The sequence below is a fragment of the Scyliorhinus canicula genome, chromosome 19 (genome assembly GCF_902713615.1).
Source record: "Scyliorhinus canicula chromosome 19, sScyCan1.1, whole genome shotgun sequence".
Taxonomy (NCBI): Eukaryota; Metazoa; Chordata; class Chondrichthyes; order Carcharhiniformes; family Scyliorhinidae; genus Scyliorhinus; species Scyliorhinus canicula.
This window is the reverse complement of record NC_052164.1, coordinates 39407251-39423802: the sequence shown is the minus strand read 5'-3', so window position 1 is coordinate 39423802 and position 16552 is coordinate 39407251. Positions and strand designations below refer to the sequence as shown.

Below are 16552 nucleotides of genomic sequence, written 5' to 3'. Positions count from 1 at the left end.
GCAGAAATGGAAAAGTATTTTTTAAAGCAAAACAATGTTTATTCTATGAGTAGTTATTAGTTTTAAATCACCAAAGGATCAATTTACAATCTTTAGATTACAGAGAGAGAGAGACTCATACACCTTCTGGCTGTGACTGCAGCTATCCAGCTCCGAAAATGAAACTAAAACACACCCTGCAGCAAACAGCCTAAAACGAAAGTAAAAAGCTGACAGACAGCCCAGCTCCACCCACACTCTGACATCACTGATAAACACACATTTCTTAAAGGTACTCTCACATAACACCTCCCCCAAGAAAGAAAAATAAACCATCAACTTCAAGATGGTTTGATTTTTCACCTTTTCACTATCCTTTAAGAAATGCACACAGTAAATATACATTTTTGTTTCAAAAAACACAACATGTGAACAGGTATAACAATATAGTCCATTTTTGTTCTTGTTCCTCCAACTGAACCTGCTTCTGTTCATCACATTCGTAACAAAGCATCGGCTATTACGTATTCTCATCCTACCACATGTTCTATTTTTAAATGAAATGTCTGCAACAATAAACTCCAGCGAAACAGCCTTACACTGTTATTCTGGAATCGCTCCAAAAACATCAACGGATTATGATCAGTATATATAATGGTGTCAGATGGATTGCTGGTCACATAAATGTAAAAATGTTGCAAAGCTAGCACCAAACTCAAAGTCTCCTTCTCAATCGTTGAATACTTTTTCTTGTGAGAATTCAATTTCTTTGAAAAATAACCAATAGGCCGCTCTAGCCCTTTGTCATCATCTTGTAGAAGCACCACACCTACACCCACATCAACTCACATCAACTGCCACTTTGAATGATTTTGTATAATTTGAGATGGCTAATACAGGAGCAGTGGTTAACACAGCCTTCAGGCCATCAAATGCCTGTTGACACTCCGCTGTCCACTGGAATTTGTTAGGCTTCTTGAGCAAGTCTGTCAGAGGAGCGACCAGGCTTCTAAAATTTGGTGCAAATGTTGATAAAATTCACTCATACCAAGAAATCACATTATTTCCCTTTGTGTCGAGGGTATCGGAAACTCCCCAATAACTTTTGTTTTCACATCCCGTGGGACCATTTGGCCCTGTCCGATTGTATGGCCAAGTAAAGTGACTTGGGCTTTTCCAATTTCACTTTCGGCTAGGTTTACCACCAAACCCGCCTCCTGAAGTCGATCGAATAACTCCATCAGATGTTTTAAATATTCTTTCCATGTCTGGCTGAAAATTACCAGATTGTCGATGTATACCGCACAATTGGGTAATCCTGAAACAACTTTGTTAGTTAACCTTTGAAATGAGGCTGGGACATTTTTCATGCCAAATGGCTTAACTTTGAATTGGTATATACCATCTGGAGTCACAAAAGCTGAAATCTCCTTCGCCCTTTCGGATAAAGGTACCTGCCAGTAACCTTTAAGTAAATCCAATTTGGAAATAAAAGCTGATTATCCCACTTTCCCAATGCAGTCCTCCAAATACACCCTGCAGCAAACAGCCTAAAATGAAAGTAAAAAGCTGACAGACAGCCCAGCTCTACCCACCCTCTGAATCACTGATAAACACCCATTTCTTAAAGGTACTCTCACATGACACTGGGAAACCATCGATTGGTTTAGAGAAGACATTTGAAAAATAATAGAGCAAAAGCTCCATTGTGATTATGTTGTCAATCCCCAGGATTTTTGCTGCAATAAAGCAACCATTCTTTTCCCCTTTCCTATGTGTTGTATATATTAAATGATAAGTCTACGATCATTGATGGCTACATTTTTGTCTGCAGGTGCTGAACCTCTTCCTGGCCTTGCTATTAAGCTCCTTCAGCGCAGATAATCTCACAGCACCTGACGATGACACCGAAATGAACAACCTACAAATTGCGCTCAACAGGATCACCAGGGCGGTAGACTTTGTGAAAGGCTTTGTTTCCAGCATCGTACGAAGGAAGAAAAGTGACCAGGAAGAGAAACAATTAGATGACTTATCTCCATCCAAAACTGAAGCTCTTGATTTTAACCACACAGATTCAGAGACTGGAAAAGAAGAGAGTTATAAACTCGATGGGGTTACCACAAAGAAAGGGAAATACCTGCCGGCTCCAGGTGACCAAGTGGGACTCTTGGCCAATGCGCACTTAACTGTGCATGTTCCTATCGCTGAGGCTGAATCTGATGCTGAAGAGGAAGATCAAAGCTCTGAAGCAGATATTGAGGACATTAACATGGTGAGAAGCAAGGTTAGAGTTTTGTGTATCTCATACACTTGCGTAATAAAATCATTCTTTAAATCGTGAGCACAAGATAGACTTAAATTGACAGTTTCAGCAAGATTTAAGGTATAAATAGTTTCTTTCTGTCTATAGTGTGCTGAGATCTAAGCCTCTATTTTAACTGGGTGTGGGGAGCTGCAGGTGCATTCCGAAGAGCTACCAAGAGACAAAGAGGGGATGGGACGCCCAAGTTCGCTTTATATGTTGGGTGGGGAACACTCCTGTTTTGCCTGTTCATATAGAGGAGACTGGTGTAGTGATAATGCCACTGAATTATTAATTCAGAGGCCCAGGTTAATACTTTGGCGACATGGGTTCAAATACCACCACGCCAGCTGATAAAAATTAAATTCAGTTAATAAAGCTGGCTGCAGCAATGGTGCCAGCGACAGCTGTTGTCGATTATTGTGAAAGCCCATCTGGTTCACCAATGATCTTTCCAGAAGGAAATCTGCCGTCGTACCTGGTCTGGACTATATGTGAATCCAGACCCACAGCAATTGCGGTTGACCCTTAACTGCCCTCTAAAAAGGCCTCGCAAGCCAGTCAGTTCAAGGGCAATTAGAATGGGCAATAAATGTTAGCCCACCAGAACACCCACATCCCATGAAAGAAAGAAACGCAAAGGTAATATTTTTCTTAAACTTGCTTCAGCTTCTTCCAACCAAACGGCACCTCCCAGACACTCGTCCAGGATTCTCCATTGCGAGTTTACTCTGCTTACGCTGCCAGTGAGAACGGAGAATTAGACGCTCAGTCAAAACTCCATTTAATGCAGCGGGAATGGAGATTCCCGTCGGAGAATGGGCAGGAAATCCCGCCTGTCATTAATATTGCATTGCAACACTGATATAGTCATTGGGCGATGCCATTTAAATCTAAATTGGATTGTCACTGTCTGCACTGACAAAACTGAAATGGCATTGGACAGGAATGGAGGAACCTCAGGCCAGTGGTGGACTCAAGTCTCTCCTGAGTTCACCTCACATGCCATTCGCACTGGACAAGACAAGAGGATTATAATCAAGGCAACTGGATCACCCTTCGTAGTAATGGTCACTTGAATGTCATCAGTAACTTCGTAGCTTAGAATGAATAGATTGATGATTTATCTTCCACAAAGCTAATAAGTGATTCCTTAAACCTGAAATTATACTTCAACTTATAAAATGTGATTTTGGTTCCTTCTAAAATATAGTTTAACTTTTTAGAAATAGTACATGCTTCAGGGAGACAGTGAAACAGGGGGATTTTTTTTACCTTGCAAGAAACTGAATAATTGTGTCTGTATTCCTGAAGAAAGGTTAATATGGCACCTTACATTATTGTCCGTTATAATTCAGTGACTAAAATATTTGCTGACAGACAGGTCAGTGAAATGATGCAATATTTTATCTTAAGAGTTTTGGCAATATTTGAATGATTGGGCAGTAACAGTTGGTTGAAACTTGAACTTTTCCCTTTGATTTGTTAAAATATAGAAATAAATTTCCTGGGAAATAAAAATATTCTGTGATGTGGTTTATAAGTTTTAACCCTAGATAGTCAGCGACATTTTGGTTCAATATTATTGGATTATTGCTTCAGTCAAAACCAACCAACATTATGCTGTTGAGGGTTACCAATCTCAGTTCTGACACCGAGTAGGGTCAAGGAACAGAGTCCAAGTTCCTGCCAACAGAACATAGAGCATTCTTGCAATTTCAGTTTTTAAAAGTTCACTCTTGGTAGGCAGGTACCGCTGGTGAGGCAAGCATTTATTGCCTATCCCTAATTGCCCCTGAGGTTATAGAATTTACAATGCAGTAAGAGGCCATTCAGCCCATCGAGTCTGCACCGGCCCTTGGAAAGAGAGCCCTACTTAAGCCCACACCTCACTCTGTCCCCGTAACCCCACCTAACCTTTTGGACACTAAGAGGCAATTTATTCTGGCCAATCCCTAACCCGCACATCTTTGGATGCGGTGAGCCACCGTGTTGAACCACTGCAATCTAAGTGATGCAGGTACACCCACAGTGCTGTTAGGGAGGCAGTTTAAGGATTTTGACCCATGACAGTGAAGGAATGACGATATATTTCCAAGTCACGGGTGGGTGGCTTGGAGGGGAACTTGCAGGTGTTCCCATGTGTCTGAGCCATTGTCATTCCACATGATAGTTGTCATGGGTTTGGAAGGTGCTGTTGAGGTAAGCTTGGTGAGATCCTGTGGTGCATCTAGTAGATGGTACACACTGCTGTCACTGTGGCGAAGGGAGTGAATATTTGTGGATGGGGTGTCAATGAAGCAGGTTGCTTTCTCTTGGATAGTGAGTGTTGTTAGGGCTGCACTCATTCAGGCAAGTGGAGAGTATTACTTCACCCTCCTGTCTTGTGCCTAGTGAACAGGCTTTGGTGAGTCAAGAGGTGAGTTACTCACTACAGGATCGCAGCCTCTGGACTACTCTTGCAGCCACGGCATTTATATGGCAATGTCAGTTGAGGTGTAGGGTCAGGTTTCTAAATTGTCCTTCTAGGAAGTAAGAAATAGCATGAAATGAATTGAGCCTGCAATGGCAGACACAAACTGAAGGATTGATTTCCTTTATGAAAATCATAGGGCAAAATTCTCCAATTGGAGACTATCCTGCTCGAGCTGAATTGCACCTGATTTATGCATAGGGAGCGATTCCCAACCCTTTGCCATGCACATTTTGAGTTGGAGGCCCGTGAGTCAGGTCCCGCGGTAGATCACTTCCCCCGATATTCTGAGTCTTCCCTCTCTCTTCCTGCCCCTCCCCCCCCACACACACACCCCCCCCCCCCCCCCCCCACTCCACACCCCATCCCACCCCCAGTACAAGGGTGACCAGTGAGGTCCACTGCGTCAGGGCCATGTTTGTCAAGAACAGTAGTGATTCTCACCCATGTGATTCAGAAAACCAGAGAATCACGCAGGCCCAGAGAATTTGATGCCCGCCTCGCTAGCATGGGGCACGAACCTCTATCCCACCGCCAGCATGGAGCGGGAGCATTGGAAACGGATTGGCACCCGGCATCGATCCTGCTTGCCTTCAAAACGCTGCATTCTCCGCATCATCGGTAACTCCCCTACCAGCGGCGTGAGGTGGGACATCTCTCATTGTCAGAGGTTTGATATTTCTATTGTTTGAGGCAGGGCGGGAAGGACTATGTCTAAATATGTCAATTTGGTAACTTGACCAAAATTATACTTTGATGTTTTACTTCAGGATCAGGATCTACTGCCAAAGAAAGAAGAAGTTCTCAAACCTGTAAGTTTAAAAAAAATATATGTGCGACTTTCACTAAAATTGGTGGCTACTTGGAATTTCTTTCCAACAGTGGAAGTGAATTTTTTAAAATTTGTGTGTTATCACCTAGAAAAGCATGGCTTACACACATAGTTATTTTGATGTGCGGTGTCTGTGGTTATTGTAGGTATATGTTAGACTTTTTCTACAATACAATGTGCTGAAGTTTCTTCAAGGAAGAATATTATCATTGACAACTCATTTGCCTATATAACAACAGTAATTTTGATTTCAAAACTCTGGGTGGGATTCTGTGATCCTGAGGCTAAGTGTTGATGCCGTCGTAAACGCTGTCGGTTTCTCGACTGCGTCAACATCCCCTCAGGAGCAAAAATTTAATTCTGACCCCTCTAGGGGGCCGGCACGGCACTGGAGCGACCCACGCTGCTCCAGCTGCTGATCCCCGGCATCAAACGAGTGCCGCACGTCTGTGCTTGCGCAGTGGCACCAGCGGCAAAGAGTGCATGCGCAGTACAAGGGTGACCAGTGAGGTCCACTGTGTCAGGGCCACGTTTGTCAAGAACAGTAGTGATTCTCACCCATGTGATTCACGGCCCAGAAAACCAGAGAATCACGCAGGACCAGAGAATTTCATGCCCGCCTCGCGAGCATGGGGCACGAACCTCTATCCCACCGCCAGCATGGAGCGGGAGCATTGGAAACGGATTGGCACCCGGCATCGATCCTGCTTGCTTTCAAAACGCTGCATTCTCCGCATCATCGGTAACTCCCCTACCAGCGGCGTGAGGTGGGACATCTCTCATTGTCAGAGGATTGATATTTCTATTGTTTGAGGCAGGGCGTGAAGGACTATATCTAAATATGTCAACTTTCAGTTTGGTAACTTGACTAAAATTATATTTTGATGTTTTTCTTCAGGATCAGAATCTACTGCCAAAGAAAGAAGTTCTCAAACCTGTAAGTTTAAAAAAAATATATGTGCGACTTTCACTAAAATTGGTGGCTACGTGGAATTTCTTTCCAACAGTGGAAGTGAATTTTTTTTTATTTGTGTATTATCACCTAGAAAAGCATGGCTTACACACATAGTTACCTTGATGTGCGGTGTCTGTGGTTATTGTAGGTATATGTTAGACTTTTTCTACAATACAATGCGCTGAAGTTTCTTCAAGGATGAATATTATCATTGACAACTCATTTGCCTATGCAGCAACAGTAATTTTGATTTCAAAACTCTGGGCGGGATTCTGTGATCCTGAGGCTAAGTGTTGATGCCGTCGTAAACGCTGTCGCGTTTCTCGACGGCGTCAACATGCCCTCAGGAGCAGAAATGAAATTCTGATTCCTATGGGGGGCCGACACGGCACTGGAGCGACCCACGCTGCTCCAGCTGCTAATCCCCGGCATCAAACGAGCGCCACGCGTCTGTGCTTGCGCAGTGGCACCAGTGGGAAAGAGTGCATGCGCAGTGGGACCGACGCGATTGTCGCGCATGCGCAGTGACTCCCTTCCCTGCGCCGGTCCCGACGCAACATGGCGTAGGGCTACAGGGGCCGGCGCGGAACAAAAGAGGCCCCCATCCCGAGAGGCCGACCCGCCGATTGGTAGGCCCCGATCGCAGGCCAGGCCACAGCGGAGGCCCCTCCCGGGATTGGACCCCCCACCCCACCAGGCCGCCCCCGGATGCATCCACGCCGAGGCCCCGCCGGGTAAGAGCAGGTGTGAACGGCGCTGGCTGTATTCAGCTTTCGTGGCGTGGCCGCTCGGCCCATCCCGAGCTGAGAATCGCTGGAGGCGGGGGAGCCCATAGAGCATAGACAGGCTGACAGAGCCGGAGCCAATGGCGTCAATTCTCCACTCTCCATAGAATTGGCAGACCGGCGTCAGGGCGGCGTGGCGTAATTCTTTGCCGGTCCCGACGATTCCCCGGCCCGGCATCGGGTTGAGAAAATCCTAGCCTTATGTCATTGGCTGTGAACTTCATTGTGACATCCTGAGGGCATGAATCTTTCTCTAATAATGGGGGAATTATCAACCACTTGAAGGGAGTATGGCACCTCAACCAAAGGATGGCAGCTGCAATAATGCGGCCTCCTTCAGTTCTATAGTGCAGGTTATATACTCGGGTGCTGGCCTGCAGCTTGCAGGTCTAACCTTCTGACCCTGAGGTGGCAACAATTAACATCTGCTTCATGAATTTTTGGTTTCCACAATCAATCCATGAGTTGTCCGATGCTGACACTGTGCACAGCTACTTAAAATGCTTTTGAAATGTTCTGGGTAAAGAGACTCTTTGCAGATATTAACACATTTCCTGGGGACCTCTAGCACACTGCCTGTCATCTTGTTTTTTCTTCATTGGATGTGGGCATCACTGGCTGTGCCAACATTTATTACCCATCCCTAATTGCCCTTGAGGAGGCAGTTGAGAGTCAACCTCTGGAGTCCCATGTAGTTCAGACCCAGATAAGGGTGGCAGATTTCCTTTCCTAAAGGACATAGGGAACCAGATGTTTTTTTACGACACTCGACAATGGTGGCTTCATGGTCATTGACTTTTAATTCCAGATTTTATTGAATTCAAATTTCACCGTCTGCAGTGGCGGGATTTGAACCTGGGTCCCCAGAACATTTCTCTAGGTCTCTGGTTAACTAGTCCAGTGAGAATACCACTACGCCACCGCGTAGCTGGCCTAGCTCTGTCTCACAAATCAAATTAATCTTGGGCAATATTACAAAATGGGGGATAGCAAATCAACAGTACATTTTCCACTGCTGCTAAGTTTCTTTTCCATTGATGTCAAGGTCAAGTTTACTCCCTATTTATCATTATATAAAAATCGTGGGCTAATAAATCAGAAGATATGGAAAAATCTAGCATTGATTCTCTTTGGTATGGAAACTAGTCTGATGACCTCATGGGCCATCTGGGATTCCTTTCCAAATCCCTTTTGGCTTTTCATTTCAAACACAGACACTATTGTAACAGTGCTCTTCAGCATTCTTTATAATCACCAAAGACCAAACCAGCATAATCCACATGCAAAGAGCAATAGTAATTGGCCAGTAGCTTAATTACATTGAGAACAAATATGCTCACAGAAAATAAGTGGCAACAAAACTTGAAGTGAAGCTCCGAGAAAGGCTGCCTTGTTGCCTTGTTGTTTGCCCTGCCACATGAATACGTTGATTAAAGAATTTTACTGCAGCATATTTCTACTTTTATGTTATATTGTGTCCACTGCTGTTTCATCCCTGTGTAGGATAAAAAGAATATAGATTCTTCCCAGTGCAGTACTGTGGACCTGAAAGCTCAGGAGGAAGGAGATGAGGAGGTTAAAGAAGAAAATCCTGAGAATCCCGAACCAGAAGCATGTTTGACGGAAGGTAAAAACACTGAAAGGGCGGCAGAGAAGGAAGGGAAGGGAAAGATGTATGAGACACATGAACCATTGTGCTGGAGTTCCAACAGATTGTACCAGACTTGCTGCTTTCACTCTCCACTGCAGCACAGTGAGCTCCCATTCTCAGTGTACCATTGAGATGAATCAAGAAGTAAAGATAGATAGAACAGTACAGCACAGAACAGGCCCTTCGGCCCTCGATGTTGTGCCGAGCAATGATCACTCTACTCAAACCCACGTATCCACCCTATACCCGTAACCCAACAACTCCCCCCCTTAACCTTACTATTAGGACACTACGGGCAATTTAGCATGGCCAATCCACCTAACCCGCACATCTTTGGACTGTGGGAGGAAACCAGAGCACCCGGAAGAAACCCACGCACACACGGGGAGGACGTGCAGACTCCACACAGACAGTGACCCAACCGGGAATCGAACCTGGGACCCTGAAGCTGTGAAGCATTTATGCTAACCACCATACTACCGTGCAGAATCGGCACTACTTTACAATCTCAGCTCTTGCAACCTCTAATTCAATATCCTTAGTGTAATATGGCAACCAGAGCTGGTTTAGGGGCTGGTTTAACACAGTGGGCTAAACAGCTGGCTTGTAATGCAGAACAATACCAGCAGCGCGGGCTCAATTCCCGTACTGGCCTCCCCGAGCAGGCGCCGGAATGTGGCAACTCGGGACTTTCCACAGTAACTTCATTGAAGCCTACTTGTGACAATGAGTGATTATTATTATTATTATAGAGCTGTATAAGTTACAGATGACTGGGCAGCATGGTGGCATAGCGGTTAGCTGCTGCCTCACAGCGCCAGGGATCCCGGTTCGATTCTGACCATGTCTGGGTGGGTTTCCTTCGGCTGGTCTGGTCCTCTCACAGTCCAAAGATGTATAGGTTAGGTGGATTGGCCATGCTAAATTGCCCCTCAGTGCCTAAGGGTGTGCAGGTTAGGTTACGGAGTTACGGGGATAGAACATAGAACATAGAACAGTACAGCACAGAACAGGCCCTTCGGCCCTCGATGTTGTGCCGAACAATGATCATCCCACTTAAACCCACGTAACCCGTAACCCAACAATCCCCCCATTAACCTTACACTACGGGCAATTTAGCATGGCCAATCCACCTAACCCGCACATCTTTGGACGGTGGGAGGAAACCGGAGCACCCGGAGGAAACCCACGCACACACGGGGAGGACGTGCAGACTCCACACAGACAGTGACCCAGCCGGGAATCGAACCTGGGACCCTGGAGCTGTGAAGCATTGATGCTAACCACCATGCTACCGTGAGGCCCATAGATAGGATGGGGTGGGCAGGGGAGTGAACCTAGGTAGAGTGCTCTTTCAGAGGGCCTCTGCAGATTTGATGGGCCAAATGTCCTCCTTCTGCATTGTAGGGATTCGCTGATTCTGCATTTCCCCTTACCAGACCAAATTTCTCCTCCAAGCTCCTCAAACTCGCAAAGCTCCCTTCCAGGAACATATCGCCCACCCTTCCCGCCCCTGCTTGCCGCCATGCTCGAAACCTCCCATCCATACTCCCGGGGGCAAACCGATGGTTGTCGCAGATTGGCGCCCAAACCGACGCCCCCATCTCCCCTACATGCCTCCTCCACTGGCCCCATATTTGCAGGGTCGCCACCACTACCGGGCTGGTGGAGTATCTGGCCGGCGGCAGCGGTAGAGGAGCCGTGACCAGGGCTGCCAGGCTGGACCCCCTGCACGAAGCCGCCTCCACCCACTCCCAGATAGACCCCGTACCCACCATCCACTTCCTTATCAAAGCGGTGTTGGCCGCCCAGTAATAATTAATCAGACTCGGCAAAGCCAGCCCTCCCTCGCTGCGGTTCCTCTCCAACATCGCCTTCTTCACCCGCGGGGATTTTCCCGCCCAGACAAAACTCATGATCATCCTGTTAACTCTTTTGAAGAAGGACTGTGGGACAAAGATCGGGAGGCACTGAAAAATAAACAAAAATCGAGGGAGGATTGTCATCTTTACAGTCTGCACCCTCCCTGCCAGCGACAGCGGGAGTGCATCCCATCTCCGAAACTCTCCCTTCATTTGCTCCACCACCCTGGCCAAATTTAACTTGTGCAGCCTGCCCCAGTCTCGCACCACCTGGATTCCCAAATACTGGAAATTTTCCTCAATCAGCCTAAACGGTAGCCCTCTCAATCTGTTCTCCTGGCCCCTTGCCTGTACCACAAACATTTCACTCTTGGCCGTATTTAATTTGTATCCTGAAAACTGGCCGAACTTCCTCAACATTCCCAGTATACTTCTCATCCCGGCCACTGGGTCCGACACGTACAGGAGCAGGTTGTCTGCATAAAGAGAGACCCTATGTTCTACCCTGCCCCTCACCATCCCCTTCCATCCCTCTGCGGCTCTCAGCGCAATCGCCAGCGGCTCTATGGCCAGCGCAAACAGCAGCGGGGAGAGCGGGCAGCCCTGTCTGGTCCCTCGGTACAGCCTAAAGTACTCTGACACTTCTCTGTTCATCCTGACGCTGGCCTTCGGGGCCTGATATAATAATTTGATCCAATTCACCAGTCCCTCCCCGAACCCAAACCGTCCGAGCACCTCCCATAGATAGTCCTACTCCACCCGATCAAAGGCCTTCTCAGCGTCCATCGCCACCACTACCTCCACCTCCCTGCCTGCCGGGGCATCGTTATCACATTAAATAATCTTCTCAGGTTGGCCGCCAGCTGCCTACCTTTCACGAACCCAGTTTGGTCCTCCCCAATCACCTCCGGTACGCAGTCCTCCATTCTAACTGCCAGTACCTTTGCCAGGAGCTTGGCGTCAACATTAATCAGGGAGATTGGCCTGTAGGACCCGTATGCCTCTGGGTCTTTACCCCGCTTCAATATCAGTGATATAGTGGCTTGCGACATTGTCGGCGGCAGGGTCCCTCTGTCCCTTGCCTCATTGAAAACCCTTGCCAAGATCGGGCCCACCAGCTCAGAGAACTTCCTATAAAACTCTACTGGGTATCCATCCGGCCCCGGGGCTTTCCCCGACTGCATGGCCTTTAGGCCCCTCAATACCTGCTCCACTCTAATCGGGGGCCCCAGCTCATCCACTCACCCCCCACCTACTGTTGGGAATGTTAACCCGTCCAGAAACCTTTTCGTCTCCTCCGGTTCTTCCGGCGGCTCCGAAGTGTACAGCTTGCGATAGAACTCCTGGAATACCCTATTCAATCCTGCCGGGTCCTCCACTTTGCGCCCCTCCCCATCCATCACTCTACTTATTTCCCTGGCCGCCTCCCTCTTCCTGAGTTGCTACGCTAACAGTCTGCTAGCCTTTTCCCCATGCTCGTACACCACGCCCCTCGCCTTCCTAAGCTGTTCCACGGCCCTACTCGTGGATAGTGCCCCCAGTTCCGCCTGTAGTCTCTGCCTCTCCCTGAGTAAAACCTCCCCCGGGGACTCCACGTGCTCTTCATCTATCCGACCCATTTCCCTGACCAATCTATCCATCTCTGCCCTGTCTGCCTTGGCTTTGTGGGCCCCAACTGAAATAAGCTCCCCCCCGCACTACTGCCTTTAGCGCCTCCCACAGGGTCGCTGCTGAGATCTCCCCCGTATCATTCACCTGCAAGTAATTTTGCATACACCTCCGAAGCCTCTCACAGATCCCCTCCTCCGACAGCAGTCCTACGTCTAGCCTCCATTGCGGGCGTTGGTAGTTCGCCCCCCGATCTGTAGGTTTACCCAGTGCGGGGCATGGTCTGAGAAAGTAATTGCCGAATATTCTGTGTTCTTTACCTCCCCTATACAATCCCTGCTTAGTACAAAGAAATCTATCCTAGAATATACTTTATGGATGTGCGAGTAAAACGAGTAGCCCCTTCCTGTCGGCTGTCTGGCTCTCCAGGGGTCCACTTCCCCCATTTGCTCCATAAACCCTTTCAGCTCCCTTGCCATTGCTGGGAGTCTACCCGTTCTGGGACACGACCGATCCAAAGCCAGGTCAAGGACCATGTTAAAGTCCCGCCCCATTATTAGCCTGCGAGAGTCCAGGTCCGGTATCTTCCCCAGCACTCTTTTAATGAAGTCCACGTTATCCCAGTTCAGGGCATATATATTCACCAGCACCACTCTTCTCCCCTCCAGTCTGCCCCTTACCATTAGGTATCTTCCCCCCCCCTGTCTGCGGCTATGCCCTCCGCCTAAAATTGCACCCACTTGTTGATCGTGATTGCCACCCCCCTGGACTTCGAGTCCAAGTCCGAGTGGAAGAACTGGCTAATCCAGCCCTTCCTTAGCCTGGTCTGGTCAGACACTTTCAGATGTGTCTTCTGCAACATAATTACATCCGCCCTCAGAGCCCGCAAGTGCGCGAACACCCGCGCCCTCTTAACTGGCCCATTCAGTCCCCTGACATTCCAAGTGATCAGCCTGGTCGGGGGGCACAACCCCCCCATGCTAGTCAGCCATAGCCTTTCTCGGGCCGGCCCCCGGCCCGTGCGTCACGCCTTTCCTGGCCCGCCTGTTGGCTGCCTCCACCCTCGATCTCCTTTCCAGTGCCTATTTCAAGTCCCTCCCACGTCAGCAGAACAACTCCCCCGTCCCCCCTAACAACATCCCCCGATACCCCCACCCCTGCCATCCACTGGCTGTGATCTCCCTCCCGCCCACCTGACTCCCTTGACTAGCCAATCTGCTAGCCCGGTGAGTCATCACTCCGGCGCCCTCCTGTCTCATTCCCATTGTTTTCCCGTCCTCCTCCCCACTCGCCGGCTCCCCATCGCCCTCTCCAACCCACTGGAGCAAACTCACTGGCACAGGAAGGCATGGACATGAAATGAAAAATGAAAATCGCTTATTGTCACGAGTAGGCTTCAATGAAGTTATTGTGAAAAGCTCCTAGTCGCCACATTCCGATGCCTGTCCGGGGAGACTGGTACGGGAATCGAATCGTGCTGCTGGCCTGCTTGGTCTGCGTTAAAAGCCAGCCATCAACAAAACAAAAACCCCCCAATCCACGTCCTTGGCCCCCCTTGCTGACCGGCCCCCCTCCGTTACCGTGCCGGCTCAAGTGTCCCCCGCGAGCCGCACAAAAAGTACAAATCCGCCCGAAAAGGAAAAAACAGAAAAAAGAGGAAAAAACAAAAATATAAGAGGAAGAAAACCAAAAAAAACCAAACCAATGTCCATGAACAAAGGAAAGAGTCCCAAATGTTCCTCTTGGCACCTTTGAGCCAGGAAACCGTTGAACAGCAGTCCAGGCCCATTCGGCGTACCTTCCTACAGTAGTCCTCGGGCCCTAATTCGCACCTGTGGGGCCTCTTTTCGGGACCAGCCCCTGATCCCTCACAAAGTCCATTGCTTCTTCAGGCTCAGAGATGTAGTGGTGTTGACCCTGGTGCGTGCCCCATAGACGAGCCAGGAACAGCAGACCAAACTTCACGTGCTTCTTGAACAGCACCTCCTTGACATTCTTAAAGGCTGCTCGCCGCCGAGCCACCTCCTGGCTTAGGTCCTGGTAAATGTGGAGAACACTGTTGTTCCACATGCTGCTCCTGGCGCTCTTTGCCCACTGCAGCACCCGCTCCTTGTCCACGAACCTGTGGAACCTAATCACCATCGGGCGGGGTGGGGGGGGGAGGGGGTCCGCCCGGCCGCCCCTGCCTCGCCTGCACTCTGTATGCCCCCTCCAGCTCCGGCGGTCGCGGAAAGGCTTTGGCCCCCATCAGCTGCATCAATAGGTCTGCTACAAATGCTGCGGCATTAGCTCCCTCAGCCCCCTCCGGGAGGCCGACCATCCTCAGGTTGTTCCTGCGGGCTCTATTCTCCTGCTCCTCCACTCTGTCTAGCAGTCTTCTCTGCCGCTCCTTCAGCCCGTCAACCTCTAGCGCCGCAACCGTCAGCGCATCCGCCTGCTCCTCTACCGCCTCTCCCAGCTCCTTAACTTTAACATCTTGCGCATCCAGCCTCTGGTTCAGCTGATCCACCGCTTTCTGGATTGGGTTCAAGCTGTCCCGCTTCAGCGCTTCAAAACTGGATTTCATTACCTGGAGCATGTTATCCAGCACCTGCTGGATTGCTGAGTCCGGGGTCTGTGTGTCCGCCATCTTAGGTTCCAGGTAAGTTTCTTCAGCTCCTTGTATCTGCCCCTTTTGCTCTCTCTTCTTCTGCCTCCTGGACTCCCGCTGTTCCATGTGCTGCAGCCCGCTCCTCAGCGCTGTCACCGCCGCCTTCCTTCAGCTCTGTTGCCCCGCTATCGCGGGGAATCAGCCCCTAAACGCCCGCCGGAGTGAGGGCCCGCCGAATGTGCGGCTCACTCGGACATCGCCGCCACCGGAAGTCCACCAATTGCAATTATTGTGGCACAATTATAAATCCTGTGATTTACATTCAGTACATAACCAATAGTAATGGGGTACATAGAACATAGAACGATACAGCGCAGTACAGGCCCTTCGGCCCTCGATGTTGCACCGACATGGAAAAAAAACTAAAGGCCATCTAACCTACACTATGCCCTTATCATCCATATGCTTATCCAATAAATTTTTAAATGCCCTCAATGTTGGCGAGTTCACTACTGTTGCAGGTAGGGCATTCCACGGCCTCACCACTCTTTGCGTAAAAAACCCACCTCTGACCTCTGTCCTATATCTATTACCCCTCAATTTAAGGCTATGTCCCCTCGTGCTAGCCACCTCCATCCGCGGGAGAAGGCTCTCGCTGTCCACCCTATCTAACCCTCTGATCATTTTGTATGCCTCTATTAAGTCACCTCTTAACCTTCTTCTCTCTAACGAAAACAACCTCAAGTCCATCAGCCTTTCCTCATAAGATTTTCCCTCCATACCAGGCAACATCCTGGTAAATCTCCTCTGCACCCGTTCCAAAGCTTCCACGTCCTTCCTATAATGAGGCGACCAGAACTGTACGCAATACTCCAAATGCGGCCGTACTAGAGTTTTGTACAACTGCAACATGACCTCATGGCTCCGGAACTCAATCCCTCTACCAATAAAGGCCAACACACCATAGGCCTTCTTCACAACCCTATCAACCTGGGTGGCAACTTTCAGGGATCTATGTACATGGACACCGAGATCCCTCTGCTCATCCACACTACCAAGAATTTTACCATTAGCCAAATATTCCGCATTCCTGTTATTCTTTCCAAAGTGAATTATCTCACACTTCTCCACATTAAACTCCATTTGCCACCTCTCACCCAGGTCTGCAGCTTATCTATGTCCCTCTGTAACCTGCAACATCCTTCCGCACTGTCTACAACTCCACCGACTTTAGTGTCGTCTGCAAATTTACTCACCCATCCTTCTGCGCCCTCTTCTAGGTCATTTATAAAAATGACAAACAGCAACGGCCCCAGAACAGATCCTTGTGGTACGCCACTCGTAACTGAACTCCATTCTGAACATTTCCCATCAACTACTACTCTCTGTCTTCTTTCAACTAGCCAATTTCTGATCCACATCTCTAAATCACCCTCAATCCCCAGCCTCCGTATTTTCTGCAATAGCCGACCGTGGGGAACCTTATCAAACGCTTTACTGAAATCCATATAC

The 16552-nt window shown here is 48.7% G+C and overlaps 1 protein-coding gene across 8 annotated transcripts in view; it reads left to right on the top strand.

The window, feature by feature from the left end:
• LOC119954164 (sodium channel protein type 2 subunit alpha-like) overlaps positions 1 to 16552 on the top strand; it is a 295132-nt gene that overhangs the window by 214166 nt on the left and 64414 nt on the right. For 6 of the 8 annotated variants that reach the window (XM_038779136.1, XM_038779137.1, XM_038779138.1 and 3 more), the window contains 4 exons: positions 1814 to 2266; positions 5528 to 5569; positions 6488 to 6526; positions 8833 to 8956. In XM_038779136.1, the coding sequence (XP_038635064.1) occupies positions 1814 to 2266; positions 5528 to 5569; positions 6488 to 6526; positions 8833 to 8956 (658 nt within the window). The remainder of the gene's footprint in view (positions 1 to 1813; positions 2267 to 5527; positions 5570 to 6487; positions 6527 to 8832; positions 8957 to 16552) is intronic. The other 2 variants (XM_038779142.1, XM_038779143.1) reach the window with 2 other exon arrangements.